At 37.3% G+C, this 19,280-nt stretch overlaps 1 protein-coding gene and 1 long non-coding RNA gene across 3 annotated transcripts in view; one reads left to right on the top strand and one right to left on the bottom strand.

The window, feature by feature from the left end:
* CSMD2 (CUB and Sushi multiple domains 2) overlaps positions 1-19,280 on the bottom strand; it is a 1,007,626-nt gene that overhangs the window by 265,512 nt on the left and 722,834 nt on the right. For both annotated transcript variants that reach the window (XM_072610105.1, XM_072610106.1), the window contains 3 exons: positions 18,900-19,088; positions 14,332-14,501; positions 1,968-2,124 (listed from right to left, as the gene is read on the bottom strand). In XM_072610105.1, the coding sequence (XP_072466206.1) occupies positions 1,968-2,124; positions 14,332-14,501; positions 18,900-19,088 (516 nt within the window). The remainder of the gene's footprint in view (positions 1-1,967; positions 2,125-14,331; positions 14,502-18,899; positions 19,089-19,280) is intronic.
* LOC140504775 (uncharacterized) lies at positions 976-18,948 on the top strand. The gene is made up of 4 exons (XR_011967240.1): positions 976-1,303; positions 18,510-18,581; positions 18,658-18,728; positions 18,859-18,948. It is a non-coding gene; the product is annotated as an uncharacterized lncRNA (long non-coding RNA).

Raw genomic sequence — 19,280 nt, 5'->3', positions numbered from 1 at the left:
CATATACATGTATTGTGTGTATATTTGTTTCCCCCCATTAGAACATAAGATCATTGTGAGTAGGGACTGTTTTAATCTTTATTTGTAAATTTACAGAACCTAGCCCTAGCACATAGCAGACACTTAATAAATTAACAATAAAGTGATTGTTATGTAATTATAGCTTAATACATATATCTAGGCAATTAAGGATCAAAGGATCATAGACTTCAAGTTGGAAGAAATGGGAGATTTCTTTTCCAGGGGTTCTTAACCTAGGATATACAAAATCTTTTAAAATATTTTGATAAATAATTAAGAATAATTGTTTTTCTTTGTAATCCTATATCTTTTGTTTCCTGAAATTAAAAAAATATTCTGAGGGGTACATAGGCTTCACCAGACTGCCGGGGAGGTCTATGGACCCCCAAAAAGCTAAGAATATCCTAAGCTAGTCTCATTTTACAAACGAGGAAACTGATGTCAAAAGGGGTGAAGTAATTTGTCAAGCAGGTATTAAGTGGCAAGAGTCAGACTGAACATGGGTTCTCTGACTTCAAATCCAATTACAGGATACCAACTCTCTAAGAATGGGAGGCTTGGAACATTTTAGTAAAGGAGCTATAAAAGCCTCTTTTGATTAGAGAAAGGCATTTTGGAAAATACAGTACAACCTGACCTTTCTGTCTAAAAAAAGGGGAAAATATAGAAAAGTATTTTCCATAGGGCTGGCATGTGTCATAAGGAAAATATCCTGCTGGGGTTGGAAGCTCAATTCCATGTGGACAGTCTCGGGCGGGTAAAGGTGGGAACTTCTAAATCTTAGAGTTCTCACGAGGCCCCCCAGGAAACGACTGGGAATCGAGGTGAACCGAGCTATCTCGTGTATTTCTGCCTCTTCCCGTGAGAAACGTGATGGGAGAGAGCTCTCCCCGCCCTCGAGATTGTCCCGGATCTGGGCACACCCATTGTTACCTAACAGGCACGGTATTCAGATGCAAACTATGCGGCTGGAGAGTTTTAATTGGAGTCAGGAAAGCCTGAAAGCTCTCTTGGGCGGAGGGGCCACGTGAGAGGACAGAAGGCTCCGCTTTTCCTCTCTCCGCTCTCCCCTCCCCCTCTCTCCCCACTTACACTTCTACTTCCAATCTCTTATTGTAAGATCTTTGCCTCCTTGGGAGATCATTCTCTCTCCCTCCTAAGGAAGAATTGCCCCTGCACTTGTAACCAGAACCCTGAATAAAGCTCAACCCTTGTTCGACTCTGGAATGTCCTTTCTCTCATACGAGCATACAGTTTGGCCAGCCGAAGACCTCCGATAGAGGTAAGGTAAGACTCGGGTAGCCCTCAGGCCTCTAGGCCTGGCAATATCCCTCACTTGGGTTATTAAAGCTACATTTAAAAAATGCTACTGTGAAACTTCAATTCCAAGTATTAAAGAAATTTTGTAAAATCCTGAGAGCTGTCAGACAACCAAAATATCTGAGAGAGATTTAAGTATTTCCTTTGTCAATCCATAAACAAAGAAATTTTTAAAACCCATTATAGATTAATAGAATAATTAAAAGAATAGGAGGAAAGGTAGTTATTTTCTAGGTGTTACTATTTTTTAAAATCTTCCCCCAACTGTATATTATTTTTATAGACATTGTGATTTCATGTTATACAAAGCATTTCAATTAAATTTCTTTTAAACATTTTAAAAAGAAAAAATAATATAAAATCATAATACAATATCTTACTCAATTAACTACACCTATGGTAAGAGGGTTTGTATTATGATTAGAGACCAGGGACCATCTTCCACATGTTGGCAGCTTACCTGAATTAAAGGGCTAGTTTCCAAAAGGAAATAACCAGTTCTTCAAGTACCAGACTTTGAAAATCAAATCCATGAAATCAGAGATAAAACTATATTTTCTTCACATTTGCCAAAGAGGCAAGAACATTATGACTTCAATACCCTCCCAAATACAAAAAAGACTTACTGGAAAATTGAAGTTCAAATCCCTTGCTGGTGTTCTCAGAGTCAGTAATAAAATCAAGCCACAGGCTGCTGGATGTGCTGTTTAAACTGACCCCCAACATTTCTGAGCGACTGAACACACCCAGCAACCGAGCAGAGTTATTGCTACCATCGTACACCTGGGCACAGGAAAGACAAGACCAAACTATTGCATTAGAATTATAGAATTCATGTTAATATGAGTTTGCTTAAAAGCAGTAACAATGAAGCCTGAAATTTGAGACTAATGAAAACTGGGTGATATTGATTGGAGATGATAAAAAATAACAGAGTGAAATAAAGTGGATGGAGTGCCAGGTTTGGAATCAGACTCAGACTCTTAATGTACGACCCTGGGAAAATCACTTACACCTGTTTGCCTCACTTTCCTTATCTGTAAAATGAACTGGAGAAGGAAATGGCAAAAACTCCAGTATCTTTGCCAAGAAAACTCCAAAAGGGCTCACAAAGAGTCAGACATGACTCCAAACTACTAAACAACAAATCTCTTTATGTAGATGAGGAAACTGAGACCCGGGAAAATTAAATGACTTGTCTAACTAACACTATATAATGTTCCTTTTCAGGCAGGCAAAATTTAGAGCAGCAAAAAGATACCTGAAAGATCTATGGATAAGAGAAGAGTTTATAACCAAACAAGAGATAGAGAGGGTCACAGAAAGTAAAATGGATTATTTTGATTATATGAAATTAAGGATTTTTTTGCAAAAACAAAACCAATGTGGTCAAAAGTAGAAGGAAACTAGGGGAATATATATAACTACAAGTTTGATAAAGATCTGATTTCTGAAATATATAGGGAACTGAGACAAATTTAAAATAATAGCTATTCCACAAAATGACAAATGCTGGAGGGGATGTGGAAAAATAGTAAGACTAATGGACTACTGGTAGCCTTGTGAACTACAACCAACTTGAGGAATAATTTGGAACTACACCAAAAGAGTTATAAAACTATGTATGCCCTTGGACCCAGCAATACCACTTCTAGGTCTGCATCACAAAGACATAAGAAAAAAAGATTTAAAAAGGAAAGGACCTATATGTACAAAAATATTTGTACCATCACTTTTTGTGGTAGCAAAGAATTAGAAACTGAAGGGACACCCAACAACTGAGGAATGGCTGAACAAGTTCTGGTATAATATTATGATGGAATATTATTTCTATAAGAAATGAGGAGAGGGATAGTTTCAGAAAAACCTGTGAAACTTTAAATGAACTGACACAAAGTGAAGTGAGCAGAACCAAAAGAACATTATAAACAGTAACAGCAACATTGTAACGATGATCAACTATGAAAGACTTAGCCACTCTGATCAAATACAACCATCAAGACAATTTCAAAGGACCCCTCATGAAAAATGCTATTGACCTCCAGAGAGACAACTGATGAACTCTGAGTACAGATTGAAACATACTTTTTTCACTTTCTTTATATTTCTTGGTTTTCTCCCCAACATGGCTAATGTGGAAATATATTTTGCATAACTTCACACATATAATTGATTTTATATTGTTTACCTTCTCAGTGGGTGGGGTAAGGGCTAGAGGGAGCAAAAGAAATGGGAACTTTTTAATTTTTTTTTATTTTTCATTTTTAACACAGTTCATATCACATAAAACAATTCCAACTTTTGGTCAGGCGATACTTCTCTTAAAGCAATTACAACATAGACCACAAATGAATTTTTTTTAACATTAACCAACTGAGACAGAAATAATAACTATATATGCTAACTTCACAAGCCCTTGATCTGATTGTCTCCACACTATTGCTAAGAATTAAAGCAATCTAACTTATTGTTGTTGGTCTAAAGTCCTAAGCCTAACAGCTTAATTTAAGACTAAACCTTGGATGTTCCCCTACCAAGAATCTATAATTTAATGGATCTGGTATTAAGCTTACAAACCTTTTGACTATAGGAAATTGCCACTAAGAGTAGGGACATTGCAGGGATACAATATCTCCCCAACTTCATATCAATTCCAGGCAGGATTAGATTGTCAACTTGCATTCAGTCAGGCTTAAAGTCTGCCAGGTGTCTGTGGGGAAATTAAACCAGGAGAATCCTACCTCAGCCCAAGCTGAACAGCCTCTCTCCCACCCTTCCCAAGAGATCACCTTTTGCAGTTCATACCATCATCTCACAGACTTACTGGCATCATGGTTTGGAGGCTCAGACTGCCTTTCTTGCCATCCATACCTGGAGTCAGACTCAGAAGAACAGTCAGTTAATAGTCCCATAGAATCTTAAAATAGCAAGTTCCAATAATCAGGTTTCAGATAAGACTATAATTTCACATTGGCCAAGGAACATCTTTTGAGGCAAGTCTTACGTGCCTTACATGCCTTTCTATACATGTTCTAGTTCTTGATTAAATAACAATCATAAAATCAAATTTACCATTAAAACTTTAACTTTTCCATCAATGCCAAATTTAACTCGAGGTTACCTGCCTCTAGGAAACTTAGACTAAAATTCTTTTCCCCAAACTAAAGATGTCTCTGTTTTAGTCTTAGTAATTAATTCAGTCAATTGTTTTAATACTAATTGCTTTTACATCACTTTGTAACACGTCCAATTTTTCTCCCCATCTCATTTTTCTCCCTTTCCCCCACCCCCTAATACACTGCATTCTGATTACCCCTTCCCTCAACGTACCCTCCCTTCTATCACACCCCATCCTTCCCTTATCCCCATCTTCTCTCTTTTCTTGTAGGCCAAGACAAATTTCTATACCTATGTTTTTATTTCCTGGTTATATGCAATAATAATTCTCAGCATTCGTTTGTAATACTTTGAATTCCAACATTCTCAACATTTCTTTCTAATACTTTAAATTCCAACTTCTCTCCCTCCCTCCCTTCCCTACCCATCCCCACTGAGAAGGCAAGCAATTTGATACCCACTAAATATGTGTCATTTTCCAAAGACTTCCATAATAATCATGTTGTGTAATACTAACTATATAGCCCTCTATCCTACTCTATTCCCCCTTGTTTTTATAATTCCCTTGTCCCTTCCCAAAAGTGTTTATTTCTAGTTACTTCCTTCTCCCATTTGCCCTCCCTTCTATCATTCCCCTTACCCAACTTGTCACCTCCTCCCCTACTTTCCTGTAGTGTAACATAGGTTTTCATACCAAATTTAGTGAGCATGTTATTCCCTCCTTCAGCCATATGTGGAGAGAGTAGCTTCACTTTTCCCCTCTCCCCTTCTCCCTTTTCCCCTCCATTGAACAAGATTTTTCTTATGTCTTTTGTGAGTTATAGTCTGCTCCATTCCATTTCTCCCTTTTTCCTCTCAGTATTTTCCTCCTTCACCCTTTAATTTTTATTTATTTATTTATTTTGGTGAATATCATCTCTTCTGATTCACCACAACCTGTACTCTCTCTCTCTCTCTCTCTCTCTCTCTCTCTATATATATATATATATATATATATATATATATATATGTATATATATATATACACACATACATATATATATACATATATATGTATATATGTATATGTATGTGTGTGTGTGTGTGTGTGTGTGTGTATACACAATCCCCCCACCTACTCAAATACTGACAAACGTCTCAAGAGTTACAAATATTTTCTTTCCAGGTAGGAATGTAAACAGTTCAGCTTTAGAAAGTCTTTTATGATTTCTCTTTCCTGTTTATCTTTTCATACTTCTCTTGATTCTTGTGTTTGAAAGTCAAATTTTCTCTTCAGTTCTGGTCTTTTCATCATGAATGCTTGAAAGTCCTCTATATCATTGAATGACCATTTATTCCTTTGAAGTATTATACTCAGTTTTGCTGGATAAGTGATTCTTGGTTTTAATCCTAGCTCATTTGACTTCTGGAATATCCTGTTCCAAGCCCTTTGATTCCTCAATGTTGAAGCTGTCAGATCCTGTGTTATCCTGATTGTATTTCCACAATACTTAAATTGTTTCTTTCTAGCTGCTTGTAGTATTTTCTCCTTGACCTGGGAACTCTGAAATTTGGCCATAATATTCCTAGGAGTTTCTCTTTTCAAGTCTTTTTCAGGAGGTGATTGGTGAATTCTTTCAATATGTGTTTTGCCCTCTGGTTCTAGAATATCAGTACAGTTTTCCTTGATAATTTCATGGAAGATAATATCTAGGCTCTTTTTTTGATCATGGCTTTCAAGTAGTCCCATAATTTTTAAATTGTCTCTCCTGGATCTATTTTCCAGGTCAGTTGTTTTTCCAATGAGGTGTTTCACCTTATCTTCTATTTTTTCAAACTTTTGGTTTTGTTTTTTAACTTCTTGATTTATGTCATAGTCATTAGCTTCCCTGAACTCAATGCTCTCTTTCAACAAATTATTTTGTTCAGTGAGCTTTTGAACTTTCTCCTCCACTTGGCTAATTGTGCTTTTTAAAGCCTCCTTCTCCTCATTGGCTTTTTGGACCTCTTTCTCCAATTGAGTTAGCCTCTTTTAAAGGTGTTATTTTCCTCAGCATTTTTTTGGTTCTCCTTTAGAAAGCTGCTAACTCGCTTTTCAAGCTCTTCTATTGCCTGAGCTCAGTTTAAGTTCACTCTGGAGGCCCTGGAGGCAGGGGCCTTGACTTCCTGTGACTGTATGCCTTGTTCTTCCTCATCCAAAAGGATGGGAGAAGTAACCTGTTCACCAAGACAGTAACCTTCTATGGTTTTATTTTTTTCTCTTTTTTGGGCATTTTCCCAGTCAGTTACTTGACTTTTGAATCCTTTGTCAAGAGGATGGTCCTATTGTCCCTCCTCTCCACAGTGCTACGTTCAAGGCTGAGATTTGACTCAGCTGCTGGATTTTCCTGGGGCTTCAGGTGGGGGTGGGGCCATCACTCAGGGCTGAGGTTTAGATCAGCTGCTCCCTACTTTCAGAGTCTTTAAGCTGAGCTGCTTTGGACAATGGATCCAGGTTGCTTCCCAGCCACTGTAGCTGCCTACAGTCTGCTGCTGCTGTTGCTGCCACTGCCTTGGGGCTATTGTTGGATGAACCCCGTTCCCTTCTCGGCCAGTTGGGAAAGCCCTCCCACACTGACCTTTGAAGCTTTCTTTGTGGCTTGTGGGTTGAGGTATCTGGGACCCTCCCTTCTGAGAACTCTCTCCCAGAGGTCTGTTCAGGTCTTGTTCCTCCCAATGCAGGACAAAAAGGACTGGGCTCCACTCCTCTTGGCATCCTATGAGATAGACCTTTCCTGTCAGCCTTCTAGGTTCCCTTTGGCTGGAAACCTCTTTCGCTCTGTTGTTCTGTGACTTCTGCTGCTCTAGAATTTGTTGAGAGTCATTTTTTACAGGTCTTTTGCTGGCTGTGGGGGAAGGGCTAGAGTATATATGTCTTTCTACTCTGCCATCTGGGCTCTGCCCCCCAGAACTTGTTTTTTAATGAATCTTAAAATAAATAAAGTACATATTTTTAAAAAATATTTTTAAAAGAAAGTACCTGAAATGGGGGGGAGGAGCAGGGGATGGGGAAGAGGAACAAGTTTTAATGATGAGAAACAAAATAATGGTAAACAATGAATCAACAAATGAAAAAATATTTCTTAAATACTTACAGAGTGTCAGGAGTTCAGACAGATAAAAGTCACATAAGTTACAGCAATATAGCAACAAGAAGACGTAAAGCTTGAATATAAGTTGGGGATGTTTAAGTAGAAATTCCTACCAAAGTAGGAACTAGTGCCAAACTATGAGTAGGTGTAGACCTGTGGCTATAATAAATGATACAGTTGCATCTAAATAGAAACATGAGAAGACCCAATTGTAATAGTATGCACGGTTTTAAAGCTTTGACTAGTGTTCTTTTTTGTTGCTGTTCAGATTGTAGACCTTACTTTGGAAGATGGTATCTTTTGGATCCCATCTCAATTTTGGAAGAATTCTGAGGAGGAAGACAATAGCATGACTATCAATCCTAGAATTTCTTCCAAATCCAAGCAAAATTCTAACACTGGAAGGACCACAAGATACATTGACTACTACCCTGTCAAGGTTGAAAATATGGTTCTACTGCTGACTTTATGTTATAGAGCATGATAATCAGAAAATCACATTCCATTTTATTGTATGTCTTTAAAACGCAGCTCATGAGGGTGGGATAACAGGTGGTGGGGGAGAGAGACAGACTCTGAGAGAGACATATCAACAGAGACAGACACAGAGACACAGAGACACAGAGAACAAAAGATATGGAGACAGACAGATGCAAAAAGATAGAAATGGTGCGGGGGGGACAGACAGGGGGAGAGTAGGGAGAGAGAAAGAGAAAATTTTTGAGAGAGAGCAGACTGCTTCTATATTTGTGCCAAAGACTCACAATATGTATTTTAGTCCTGAGTATTTGCTAAATATAGCTAATATTTAGAGAGATCTGTGTGTGAGTATGTGTATATGGGCCTGTATATACATGCGTGCTTTCTTCTTTCACTCCCTCTATTCTATCTTTTCCAAACAAATCTTTCATATGCACAGATATGCTTGTCCAACCAAATCATAAATCATAGAATTTGAGTTGGAAGGGATCTAGTGCCAAGAGAGTAATCTAGGCAATGATTATGATCATATAAATTTTAAAAGAATATGAAAAGGCAACTGCATTCACATTAAATGTATTACCAATCCTGGCCCAGAAAACAGATGACAAAACACACTAAAGAAAGATACAGATACCATGGGAATGTAATATGACATGTCAGATAATTGTTATGACAGTTAGTTTTACTTAACTGTTTTTTACTGTTAACCATGGAAAATTTAAGAGAACAGATATTTCATAAAAAATGTAGCATAACAAATACAAGACATTAAAAAAATTAATTACTATAGGTCAGTGGACTTGGCTTTAATTCCTGGCAAAATTCTAGAATGATAAAGAGGATAGTTTGCGAACATCCAAAAAGTGAAGAGATGATCATAAAGAAATAAGACTGCTTCATTAGGAACAAAGTCATGCCAAATATCAATCAATCAATTGATCCACAAAGATTTATTAAATTAAAAAATGAGACATTTTCTGCATTCAAAGAACTTATATTCTACTTGAGGATATAATATTGTGATATAATGACAAGAAAAGGAATTGGATGTTGGATTTCATAGCTACAGAAATCTCCCAAATGAAGAAATTTGCTTTACAGAAGTAGGTTAACATATCCTCTGTATCTTTTAGTCTTGGAGATTTGCACAGGGTTCTATAACCAGCATGTTGAGTGAAAGGTAGGACTTAAATCCAGGTCTTCCTGGTTCTGAGGCTAGCTATGCCATGGCGTATGTAGATTATACACATTCTCAAGAATTCACAGTCTAATGAGAGAAGACAACATACAAGCAACTATGTAGAAAGAAAATATGTATGGAGGATAAAGCAGAAATAATCAGCAGAAGAAAGGAACTATCACTAATAGGGACTATGAAAAGAGTCTTTCAGAAAGTGGACTTTTATCTAAAACTTGAAGGAAGGAGGGAAAAATTCCTGGCATGAGGTACAGTACAGCCAGTAAAAAATACATGGAGTCAGAAGGTGGAGAGTCTTGTGGAAGGAACAGCAATGAGAGACCAGTTTCACTGAATCTCAGAGTACACTTCAGGGTGAGGTGGAGGGTAGGAAAGAAGGAATAAGTAGAAGAGTAGCTTCTGTACTACGGGCAAAGTAGAAGAGGCCTGCTGATGAAAGGCTTTGCATACCAGAGGGTATTCTATTTGATCATGAGGATGACAGGAAGGTCCTGGAATTGATTGAATAGGGGGGAGGGGAAAGAGGAAAGATGGGGCAGGTCAGACTTGAGCATTAAGAGCAGTCTGACACTAAATGGAGGATGGACTGGAGTGAAGAAAGACTTGAGGCAGACATTTTAACCAGAAGGTTTTTATATTTTATTAGGGTAATCTAGGTGTGAGGTGATGAGGGCTTGTATCAAGGTGCCAGAGTAGAGAAAGGGTTTTTTATGAAAGATGCTATGAAGAAATCAACAGAATTTAGCAACAGATTGTATATGGATGGTAGGAATAATGAGTCAACAATGACAATGAGGTTGTAAACCTGGGTGAACGGAAGATTGGAGGTGCCTTTATATAACAACAAGAGGGAAATTAGAAGAGGCAAGGAATTGAGAAGAAAGATAATGAGTTCAAGTTTGAACATGATGAATTTAAGATCCGTCAGTCAATCAATATTAATTACATACCCACTACTGTGTTCCAGGTACTGTGCTAAGCACTAGAGAAATAAAAAGGAGCAAAATAGTCCCTGTCCTCAAGGAGCCTAATGAGGGAGACAACTTGAAAACCAATACATATAAATCAAGCTATATACAGGATTGTTGTTATGTTCATCCTTCATTGCCATCAGAGAAATGATGACATGACTTGCACTTGATTTTGTTTTGAGTGAAGGAGAGCTATGCAAGGTCACCAGCCTCACTTCTCCTCCAGAGCCATCTGAGTCCAGTGATCAGGTATTCATCAGGATGACTGGAGATGACCCAAGATGGAATGGGAGATCTTGGCCCCTTTAGGCCAAGATGTATTCAGTTCCTCACTTAGGGTAAGGTAATACCCATTCAGTGAATAGGTCTGTTAAATAATCAGGGAGTGGCCCCTTTAATGAGGCAAGGAGGGAAACAGCAACAGTTACCATTGATAATCACTCAAGCCAGGAGGGTACAGAAAAAAGCTCTTAAGTGGTACTCAGGAAGGGCCCTAGTGTTGTCCAATCTATGGGCTTCAGAGTGCAGTAGGGGAAAGGGAAAGGAGAAAGGGAAGACCCACCAGGAGTCTACTACAATAATCCTGGCGTGAGGTTTTGAAGGTCTGCACTAGAGTACATGCAGTTTGAGAAGAATGGAAGTTAGAAAAGAAAATTAGCACTGAATAGTTAGTTAGAACTGAGAATCATCAGCATAGAGATGATAACTGAATCCAAGAGAGCTGAAGAAGTCACCAGTGAAATAGAGTCAATGGAACTCTGGTAAAATAACATCGTCAATGTTAGAACCATTCTACCTAATTTAAATGACATATTTCTCTTTTGTGTTAACAATGGATAATGTTTCTCTTCATTCAGAGAGTAAACTTTGTAAAGGAATTCCTTTGAATATTTTCAGGGCAAAGTTCATCATGATAGTGAGCATCTTTCAGAGATTTGGTGTACATCCCTACATCTACTCATCTGGCATTAGAACATTCATCCTGGGTCTTTAGCCTTTATGGCATCATAAAAGAGCTTTGGACAATAATAATAATAACCAAATAATCTTGATAATTTCAAAATTTTTGGCTGAATTGTCAGATCTGATTAGGTTACCAGTTTTTTACTGTGAAATGTGGTTGACAAAGCATTCATACGAGGAGTAGAAGTATAAGTTTTAGCTTTAATCCACAATCTCCTTGAAGTAAGTTTTTTATGTTAATTGTCTATTTTTTAATGATTGGTTTAGTTAAAATTAGATAACACAAACTCGATTTTGGTACAATACACTAAAAGTGAATAAACAAGTGAAGTTGCCAGTATCAACTCCCTCATTTTGGAGAATTTCCACTTTTCCCCACAATGTATACTTTAATGTCATTTGATATATGGACCAAATAAGGGTGCCAAATTCATTAAGTATAAAACATTAATAACTTAATATTCTCTTTTTTTAGATAAAAAAGAATATAAATAAAAAGTCTATTTTTTCTCCAGCATCCCAATGAATTGTTATGCAGAGTTGTAGATAATACTTAATCCAATTTCAGAAAAGCTTAAGTCTGTCATGGTATAATTGTGGACAAAATGGAGATACATGAGCTAGATAACTAAAGTTAGGTGAATTCAGAAGTATCTAAAAGACTATATACCACCCCCAAAAAAACTGCAAATAGTCATTGATGCTTCAGTGTCCATTTGGAGGGAGTACCTTGTAGAATATTCCAAGAATCTGTTCTTGTCCTTGTATTTAACATCTTTATCAATGAAGGCAATGATGACACATTTTATCAAATTTGCCGATGAATGTTATAAGGTATCCCTAGCCACACTACCTGTCACAGAGTAATAGCAAACAAAAGATATCTTGTACCTATTTGAATAGGCCATAATAAAAACATGGAGAATTCAAAATAGGTAACCCTTAATGAAACAATGCAGAGTGAAGAAAGCATAATATAATATAGCAATATTATATTATGAAGAATATAAACAATGAAGCAATAATATAGATGAAATGTATACTAAATTTTGTTTGAACTAGATTAACTACAATGAATAATCTTGGATCTAGTGCAAAAGATGAAACCAAACATTTAACCTCTTAATAGAGAGATAGAAAGAAAATGACAAAAGACTTTGAGGAGCCTTAAAGGTCAAAATGCAAGAGTTAATATTTAATCTCAGGGGGAATCAAGAGCCACTGAAGGTTTTTCAAAGAGTTGACATGGTTGACAAGTTTGACACCTGGACCTTCAGAATATTATTCAGGAAATATGTGTAAAGGATGGATTAGAGAGGAGCTAGACTAAGAAATCAAGAACACCAAGTAGGTGACTATTACAAACAGTTCCAATAAAAAGTAAAGAAAGAAGGCTAGAACTAGAATGGTGGCAAGTATGTCTGGGGCATTCTCATTGCCATGGAGTGCCCTCCTCCCCCCATTTAATATGAACAATGTTCAGGGCCATTTTTCTAGGTAAGAAGATTGATGACAGTGACTGGTAAATTCAAATAAGCTAGGAGTTGAAATTCAAATAAGCTACCTATCCAATCTCGACATATCTTATTCAAAGTTAGCTCTTTCTGCTGAAATTCTTAAACTACACGGGAAGCTTCCAGAGTCAGATAAGTGGAGGATCATGTGCAAATATGAGGTATAGGAGATTCTCCTTTGTGAGGCAGTAGTACCACAAATGTTGTAAATCAGAAGACCTAAGAACTGAGGTTCAGAACTACCTCTTCCATAAAACTTTACCTGAACTCCATCAATAACCTTAGCCTGAGGACCACAAAAGGCCCTTTCCTCGCTAAATGAATTTACATTATAGAATATCATGTATTATACTTTTCTAAATTTGTTTTATTCTCCTACTAAGTGATTAGCTCCATGCGCATGGGGACTTTGTCTTAGCTGAACTGTTTTTCCCACACACATAGCCCAGTGCTCTGCATCCACCAGATGCCTGATAGTTTTGTTGAATTGAACTGCAGTCCTGCAAAGTGATATAAAGACTGCATAAGCTGCCAGACTTCCCCATAACCAAGAAGAAAAGAGAATGCTAAGGGAGAATCATGGTGGCACTCTGACAAAAAAGCCATCTTTTTGTGTGTGATACACTTGCAGGACTTCTGCTCATCATTTTCCCCACACACATTCCAATTAATAGCCAGCTAGAAGCCAAGCAAACCATCCACTTCAAACTTGGATTGGAATTCTTATTGGTAGAGCCTTGTACCTGTCACTCCAGGCCTGGGTCTTTTTCCTTATCTTTAAAATAAAAGGTTTGATTAGATGATCTCTTGAGTACCTTACAGTTCTAAAGTCATTAGCCTATATCACAGCTGACTGAAAGCACTTCACTGAATACCCAGGAAGAGCTTTCAATAATTTACTCATACTAGAAGTGACTGCTCTGAGCCATCCCCTATCTGTGCCATGGAGAATTCATATCAGGAAAGGGACTAGCCCCACCCCATGCCTGTTACACATTTTCACTGAAGCATACACAACCACAATCACCCAAATAAGTTTCTCTTCTGATTGTCCAGAACAGAAAGGTTATGGTGACAAATTTATGTATATTCAGTTTAGGTTGAATATCTAGGATAGCAGACAGATACCTTTGTTCTCCTATTGCAAGGCTCCCTAATCTGGAAATCATTCATTTTTTAAAGGAATATTTTGATAAATGCATTTCAATATAACTGATTTCTTTTGTCATCCTATGTATTTTACTTTATGCATTGAAAAATATGATTCTGACAAGTCCATAGGATGAGGGGTCCACGATACAAGAAGAGTTAAAAACCCCTGCTCTTGGAGGATGTTAAGATAGCCACGAATGCTATTTTATGTGCATGACTGCATAGCCAAACATACAACATAAAATTCTCACCTCCCCCCTCTTCTTTTCTAAGCTAAATTCTACTCAATTCAATACCCATTTATGACATGCCAAACACTCTGTCAGGATTTAAGTAGAGAAGAAAAGTATTAAGGGTAGCCTTGCCATCAAGGAGTTATTCTATTAAGACAAGAGGGGAGAAAAGAAAAGACTGTTGACAGTTCACAAAGAACATAGACAACTAAAAGCTTAATGAATTCAAATATATACTCTAAGGCTTACCTTGAGAATGTCTCCTTCATAGAGGTCAAATGTCTTAGCTTTAAGTTGAATCCCTTTTCCTGGCTGAGTCTGAATGGAGTAGATACACTCATGGTTGTTATTGTAGTTCACAGGAAAGTTGGGGGACAACAGGATACCTTGAGTTCCAGTGACAGATGACCCACATTCAGCTAGAAACAGACATAGTAATCATAGATAAGTAATTCCCTACTTTGACAGGGAAATATAGAATTCAAAGTATCACAATACCAAATATGTTTGTACATAATTGGTTAGTCTGTCTCCATTATGCTCTCAAATCCCCCCCCATAACTTTGTTTTATGGAATTCAACTTTTTGAATTAGTAAATGGCTATTCTACAAATTGGTTTATAGATTTTCACAGTATAATGAATGACCAAGATGAAGAAGGGGAGACCATATGACAGCATACATAGCCTTTTCAATTTAGAAAGGTTGAAAGTAAAGTCTATAAAATCATGAAATAATGTAAATGGGGAGCACAGTTTTACTGACTACATTATGAACAGCAAATTGAAAGTGTGGGATTCTTGAAGTTTAAAGTAGATCATTTCAGGAAAAATTATAAGGAAATCATAACTAGCTATTCTGGGCTAACCCATGATTAATGCTTTTTTCTCTCAACTAGGGTAACATCTTACCTAAATAGACACTTTGTCTTTTTGAGTTTGTCTCATCTATAGAATCAGAGGTCTGGGCTGAAGAATCTAAGAGATTCCTTTCAATTCTGAGAGTTTGCATTACAAATGCATTTTAACAAGCACTTCTAGAAATACTCCTTAACCATCATTAAGGACAGCTAATCTTGCAAGGGTTAATATTAATACTAATTCAAAGAACATACTATATAAAAAGTCCTGTTCTGAGTGCCAGGGATCAAAAGATGAGACAATCATTATATTCCTCAAGGGCCTAATAGAGGAAAGAACATGTATGTCCTGTCATGTCAAGTAAAATGATGATGTGCCACTCGCCACCAAAAAGTCCCTCAGTGCCAACCAAAGAGAAAAATGCACTGGATAGACATGGAAATGAACACAGGCTACTCTTCAAGTACAACCTTGAGTGCAGATGTCAATATTGTGTATAAAAATGGGATGTTTCCATGGTATCCCTAAAATTCTGAGAGTTCAGGAGTCGTCCTTCCAGGGGAGCTAAAGAAATGGGAACTCTATGACTAGTTCTATATGTTTATTGCATATTATATAAGGGGGGGTCTTCAAAGAATCAAACATGTGACTCCCCTTCAAGCATTCTTAAATTCAGTCAATTTGACCTTTTTGTTATTCCCCACACATGAAACTTTCCCTCCTATCTCCATCACTTGGTACAGGTTGTTCTCCATGCCTTGTATGCACTCCCTTCTCATTCCCACTGTTTAGTACTCTTAGCTTCCTTCAAAGCTCAAAAGCAACATTCCACATAGACTCCTTGCTGATTCTCCCAGCTGCTAGTGCCTTCTCTGCCACATCTTGACAAATTACCTTGTATTTATACTGTATAAACTTTAGAGAGAGAATCCGTTTGTTACAGTGGAAAAATCAATGCATTTTGAGTCAGAGAAGCTGAATTCTGTACTAATCCTGACCATATCTGTCCTCCTGACACTACCTAACTAACCTTTGGCAAATCACTTAAACTCTCTAGATTTTAATGTCCTCATTGCTAAAATAAGGGAGTTCAAATCAGTGGCCTCTTATGTCTCTTCTAGTTCTAAATCTATATGAATGTTGTCTCCCTCTAACAGAATAGAAACTCTTAGAAACAAATAATTGTTTAATGCCTGCCTTATAACACGTGCCTAATATTTATTAACTGATTACTAACTAAATCATCATAAGACTTCAAATGGGGATGCAATGCAGTACAATGGAAAGACCATTGGATTTGGAGTCAAAAAACTAAATTTGAATTCCTCTGCTGTTACTTGTTACCTGTGTAACTATGACCATGACATTCACCTGTGGCCTTAGTTTCCTTATTCACAAAGTGAGGAGGTTAGACCAGATGACCTCTAAGGTCCTTTCCATATCTATGACCCAACATACCTCATGGAAAGGTTATGAAAATTGTGAGATAATGTATATAATGTATACAACAAACTTTTCAATTGCTCTAATGAGCTTCCTGCTTGCCAACTCTAACTCCCAAATTCTCCTACCTCCTTAGAGAAATGAAAATTTAGGAAAGACCTCTATCAGGGAATCATAGACCTGAGAATGAGATGAAGGATTTTTATCATAAATCATTACCAACAAACCTTTATTAAGTATCCACTATATACTGGGTTTGGTTTGGATTTATCCTGCTAGGCATAGGAGGGAAGAGGCCAAGACTTATTCCTTCTTAGTTTGTCAATACAAACTAAAATGGGGAGAAGAGGAAAGCTTGTCCTGTGGAACTTTTACTCAGGAGAAGTAATGAAGGTATAATTCCTGGACACTTGGCCCCATGGCCTGTACTGGCTGACTCTAGAGAAGGAATCTGTTCTCTCAAGGAAAATTAAAAGATCCATTTCAGAGTTGGCAAGGGATTGCCCTAGAAACTGCTGGTTCACTGATAGACAATAGCATATCATGATGGAAGAACATAGCCCTGGGAATCAGATGTGCATTCAAATCTTGACTCCAAAACTTATTGAAGTGTGCACTGCTTTTCACTTCAGTTTTCTCATCTGTAAAATGGGGGCAATAATACTTATACAACTTAGTTCATGGGGCTATTGTGAAAGAAACACTGCTTTGATTATAAATTCCAGAGGCTTCATCATTTTAACATTAAATCCTCATGTTGTACAAAGTAGGCACCTAATAATAATTTGTTGGACTAAGTTAAACTATATCTAATTGAGGTGAATTAAACCAATATAAAAACATGAACTTCATTATCACTTTCATCTTCTGGTCCTATAGCGTTATCCCAATCTTAAAGTATTCTTTACCTTCATTCTTGGGAAAGGAAAGGATTTGCCTCAATTCACAAAATAAGGGAGCTGTATTCCATGATCTCGAGGGCCTTTCCAACTTTAAATCATCTGAAATGGATCTGTGCCAGTTCTTTCAAGCAAAGCCCCAATGATATGGATCAGTGGATCACAGGTTTAGAGCTGGAAAGGATTTCTGAGGCTATTTAGTTCAAACCAGTCATTACTGATGAGGAAACAAGGACCAAGGAAGGCTAAATGACTTGTTCAGAGTAATGCAGGTAGTAAATAGGAAAGAAAGGATCTGAACCTGAGTCTTCTGATGTCAAGTTTAGACCAGAGCATCGCCCAGACAAGAAAGAACTTCCGCCAACTTCATAGACCATAAACATGAAGGATTTCCAGGCTACTCTTAGATCTACTCATAGCATTTAGAAGAACAGGAATAAGAATGGACTCTGACCCCAGGGCTGAAAGGGACTGCAGGAGCTCCTTTAACAGGGCCAAACAAATTGTTGGATGTGAATCTAAAGGGATATTACTACATTGTAAGAAATTACAAATATAATGAATTCAGAGAACCATGGAAAGTCTTACATGAATTGATGAAGAGTAAAGTAAGCGGCATTAGGACAACAATACATACCATAACTACAACAATGTAAATGAAAAGAATAAAAGTGAAAGTTGTGAAATTAAAATGATTAATCTTGGCCCTGGTGAAGAGTCAAAAATAAATGTGCCTATTTTCAGAGGTGAGGAACCAAAGATGTGAAATATTGTATATACTATCATACATGATAAGATATATACATATATACATATATACATATATACATATACATATATATACATATATACATATATAAATACATATATATTCTAGTTGTTTTGGTTAAATTGATATTTTTTTCCTATTTCATTTTTATGCCTTATTATACTGTATGGCTTGTTGAGTAAGGGAAAGAGAAAGAACATATTAAAAAAATAAAATTGATGCAAAAAGAGAAGATAACAATAAATTTAAAAAAAAAAAGGATCATTCAAAAGAGGCTTGAATCTTTACCACATCCAAAACAATGATTTTTCAATACTACCCAGTAAGGCTTATGTCCTTAGTTAAGGACCATCAAATGTTTAATACTTCCCAAGATCATTAGGCTTTCTCTCTTCTGTAACTCAGATTTCTGACATGGCAACTAAAAGTTTATACCCTCTTTTTCTGTTTTCATAGGTACAGTGTTCATCATTGCTCTTCTAGGCTTGAAGACCAGTGTAAGAGTTGCCTTGGACCTCCAATCTCTAGGTACTTTGCCCCTCTTCCTAGTCTAGTATTGACCTAGATCTGAAGTCAACCTCTCTCCTATTTCTTCACACCACAGGCTCCCTGAGGGCAAGAATATATTTTCCTCTTCCTCTGAAAGTCTCTGCTCAGTGAGGGATTCTGCTTATAGTGAGTGATCACACTGGTTAGAACATATTTATATGTATGGATACATTGGGATGTCTGGGGAGGTGGCGGGGGCAATGAGAAAAAGAAGGAATGTTAACAGATCAAGGGTTGTCTTGCCTGTCCTTATTAGAAAATATTAGCCAAGCAAAATGAAAGCACATGACCACCTACCAACACACCTTGGCAGAGCCGAACTCCACACCCGACGTCTGCCCCCAAGGCATGTGATTCGGGCTACACCCTCAAGCCGGTACCCTGGGAAGCAGGAAAAAGTCAAGACATCGCCAACTCCAAACTGCAAACCCTTCCGGATACTGTATGCTGGTACCTCGGGCTCTTCACAGGGTTCCAAGTCATATTCTAAGAGAGATTAAAAAAACAGAGACACAAATACACTCAGAAAAGAAATACATAGACATACAGACACAATAAGTACAAGAAACACAATAAAAGATAAAGAATAAGAGAAATAGAAGAAATAGAGAAGGACAGGAGATGAATGAGACATGGAAAAGGAAGAGGTACAGAAAGATGGTCGAAGAAGGACAGGCA

The sequence above is a fragment of the Notamacropus eugenii genome, chromosome 5, assembly GCF_028372415.1.
Source record: "Notamacropus eugenii isolate mMacEug1 chromosome 5, mMacEug1.pri_v2, whole genome shotgun sequence".
Taxonomy (NCBI): domain Eukaryota; kingdom Metazoa; phylum Chordata; class Mammalia; order Diprotodontia; family Macropodidae; genus Notamacropus; species Notamacropus eugenii.
This window is presented reverse-complemented; position numbering and strand designations above follow the sequence as displayed.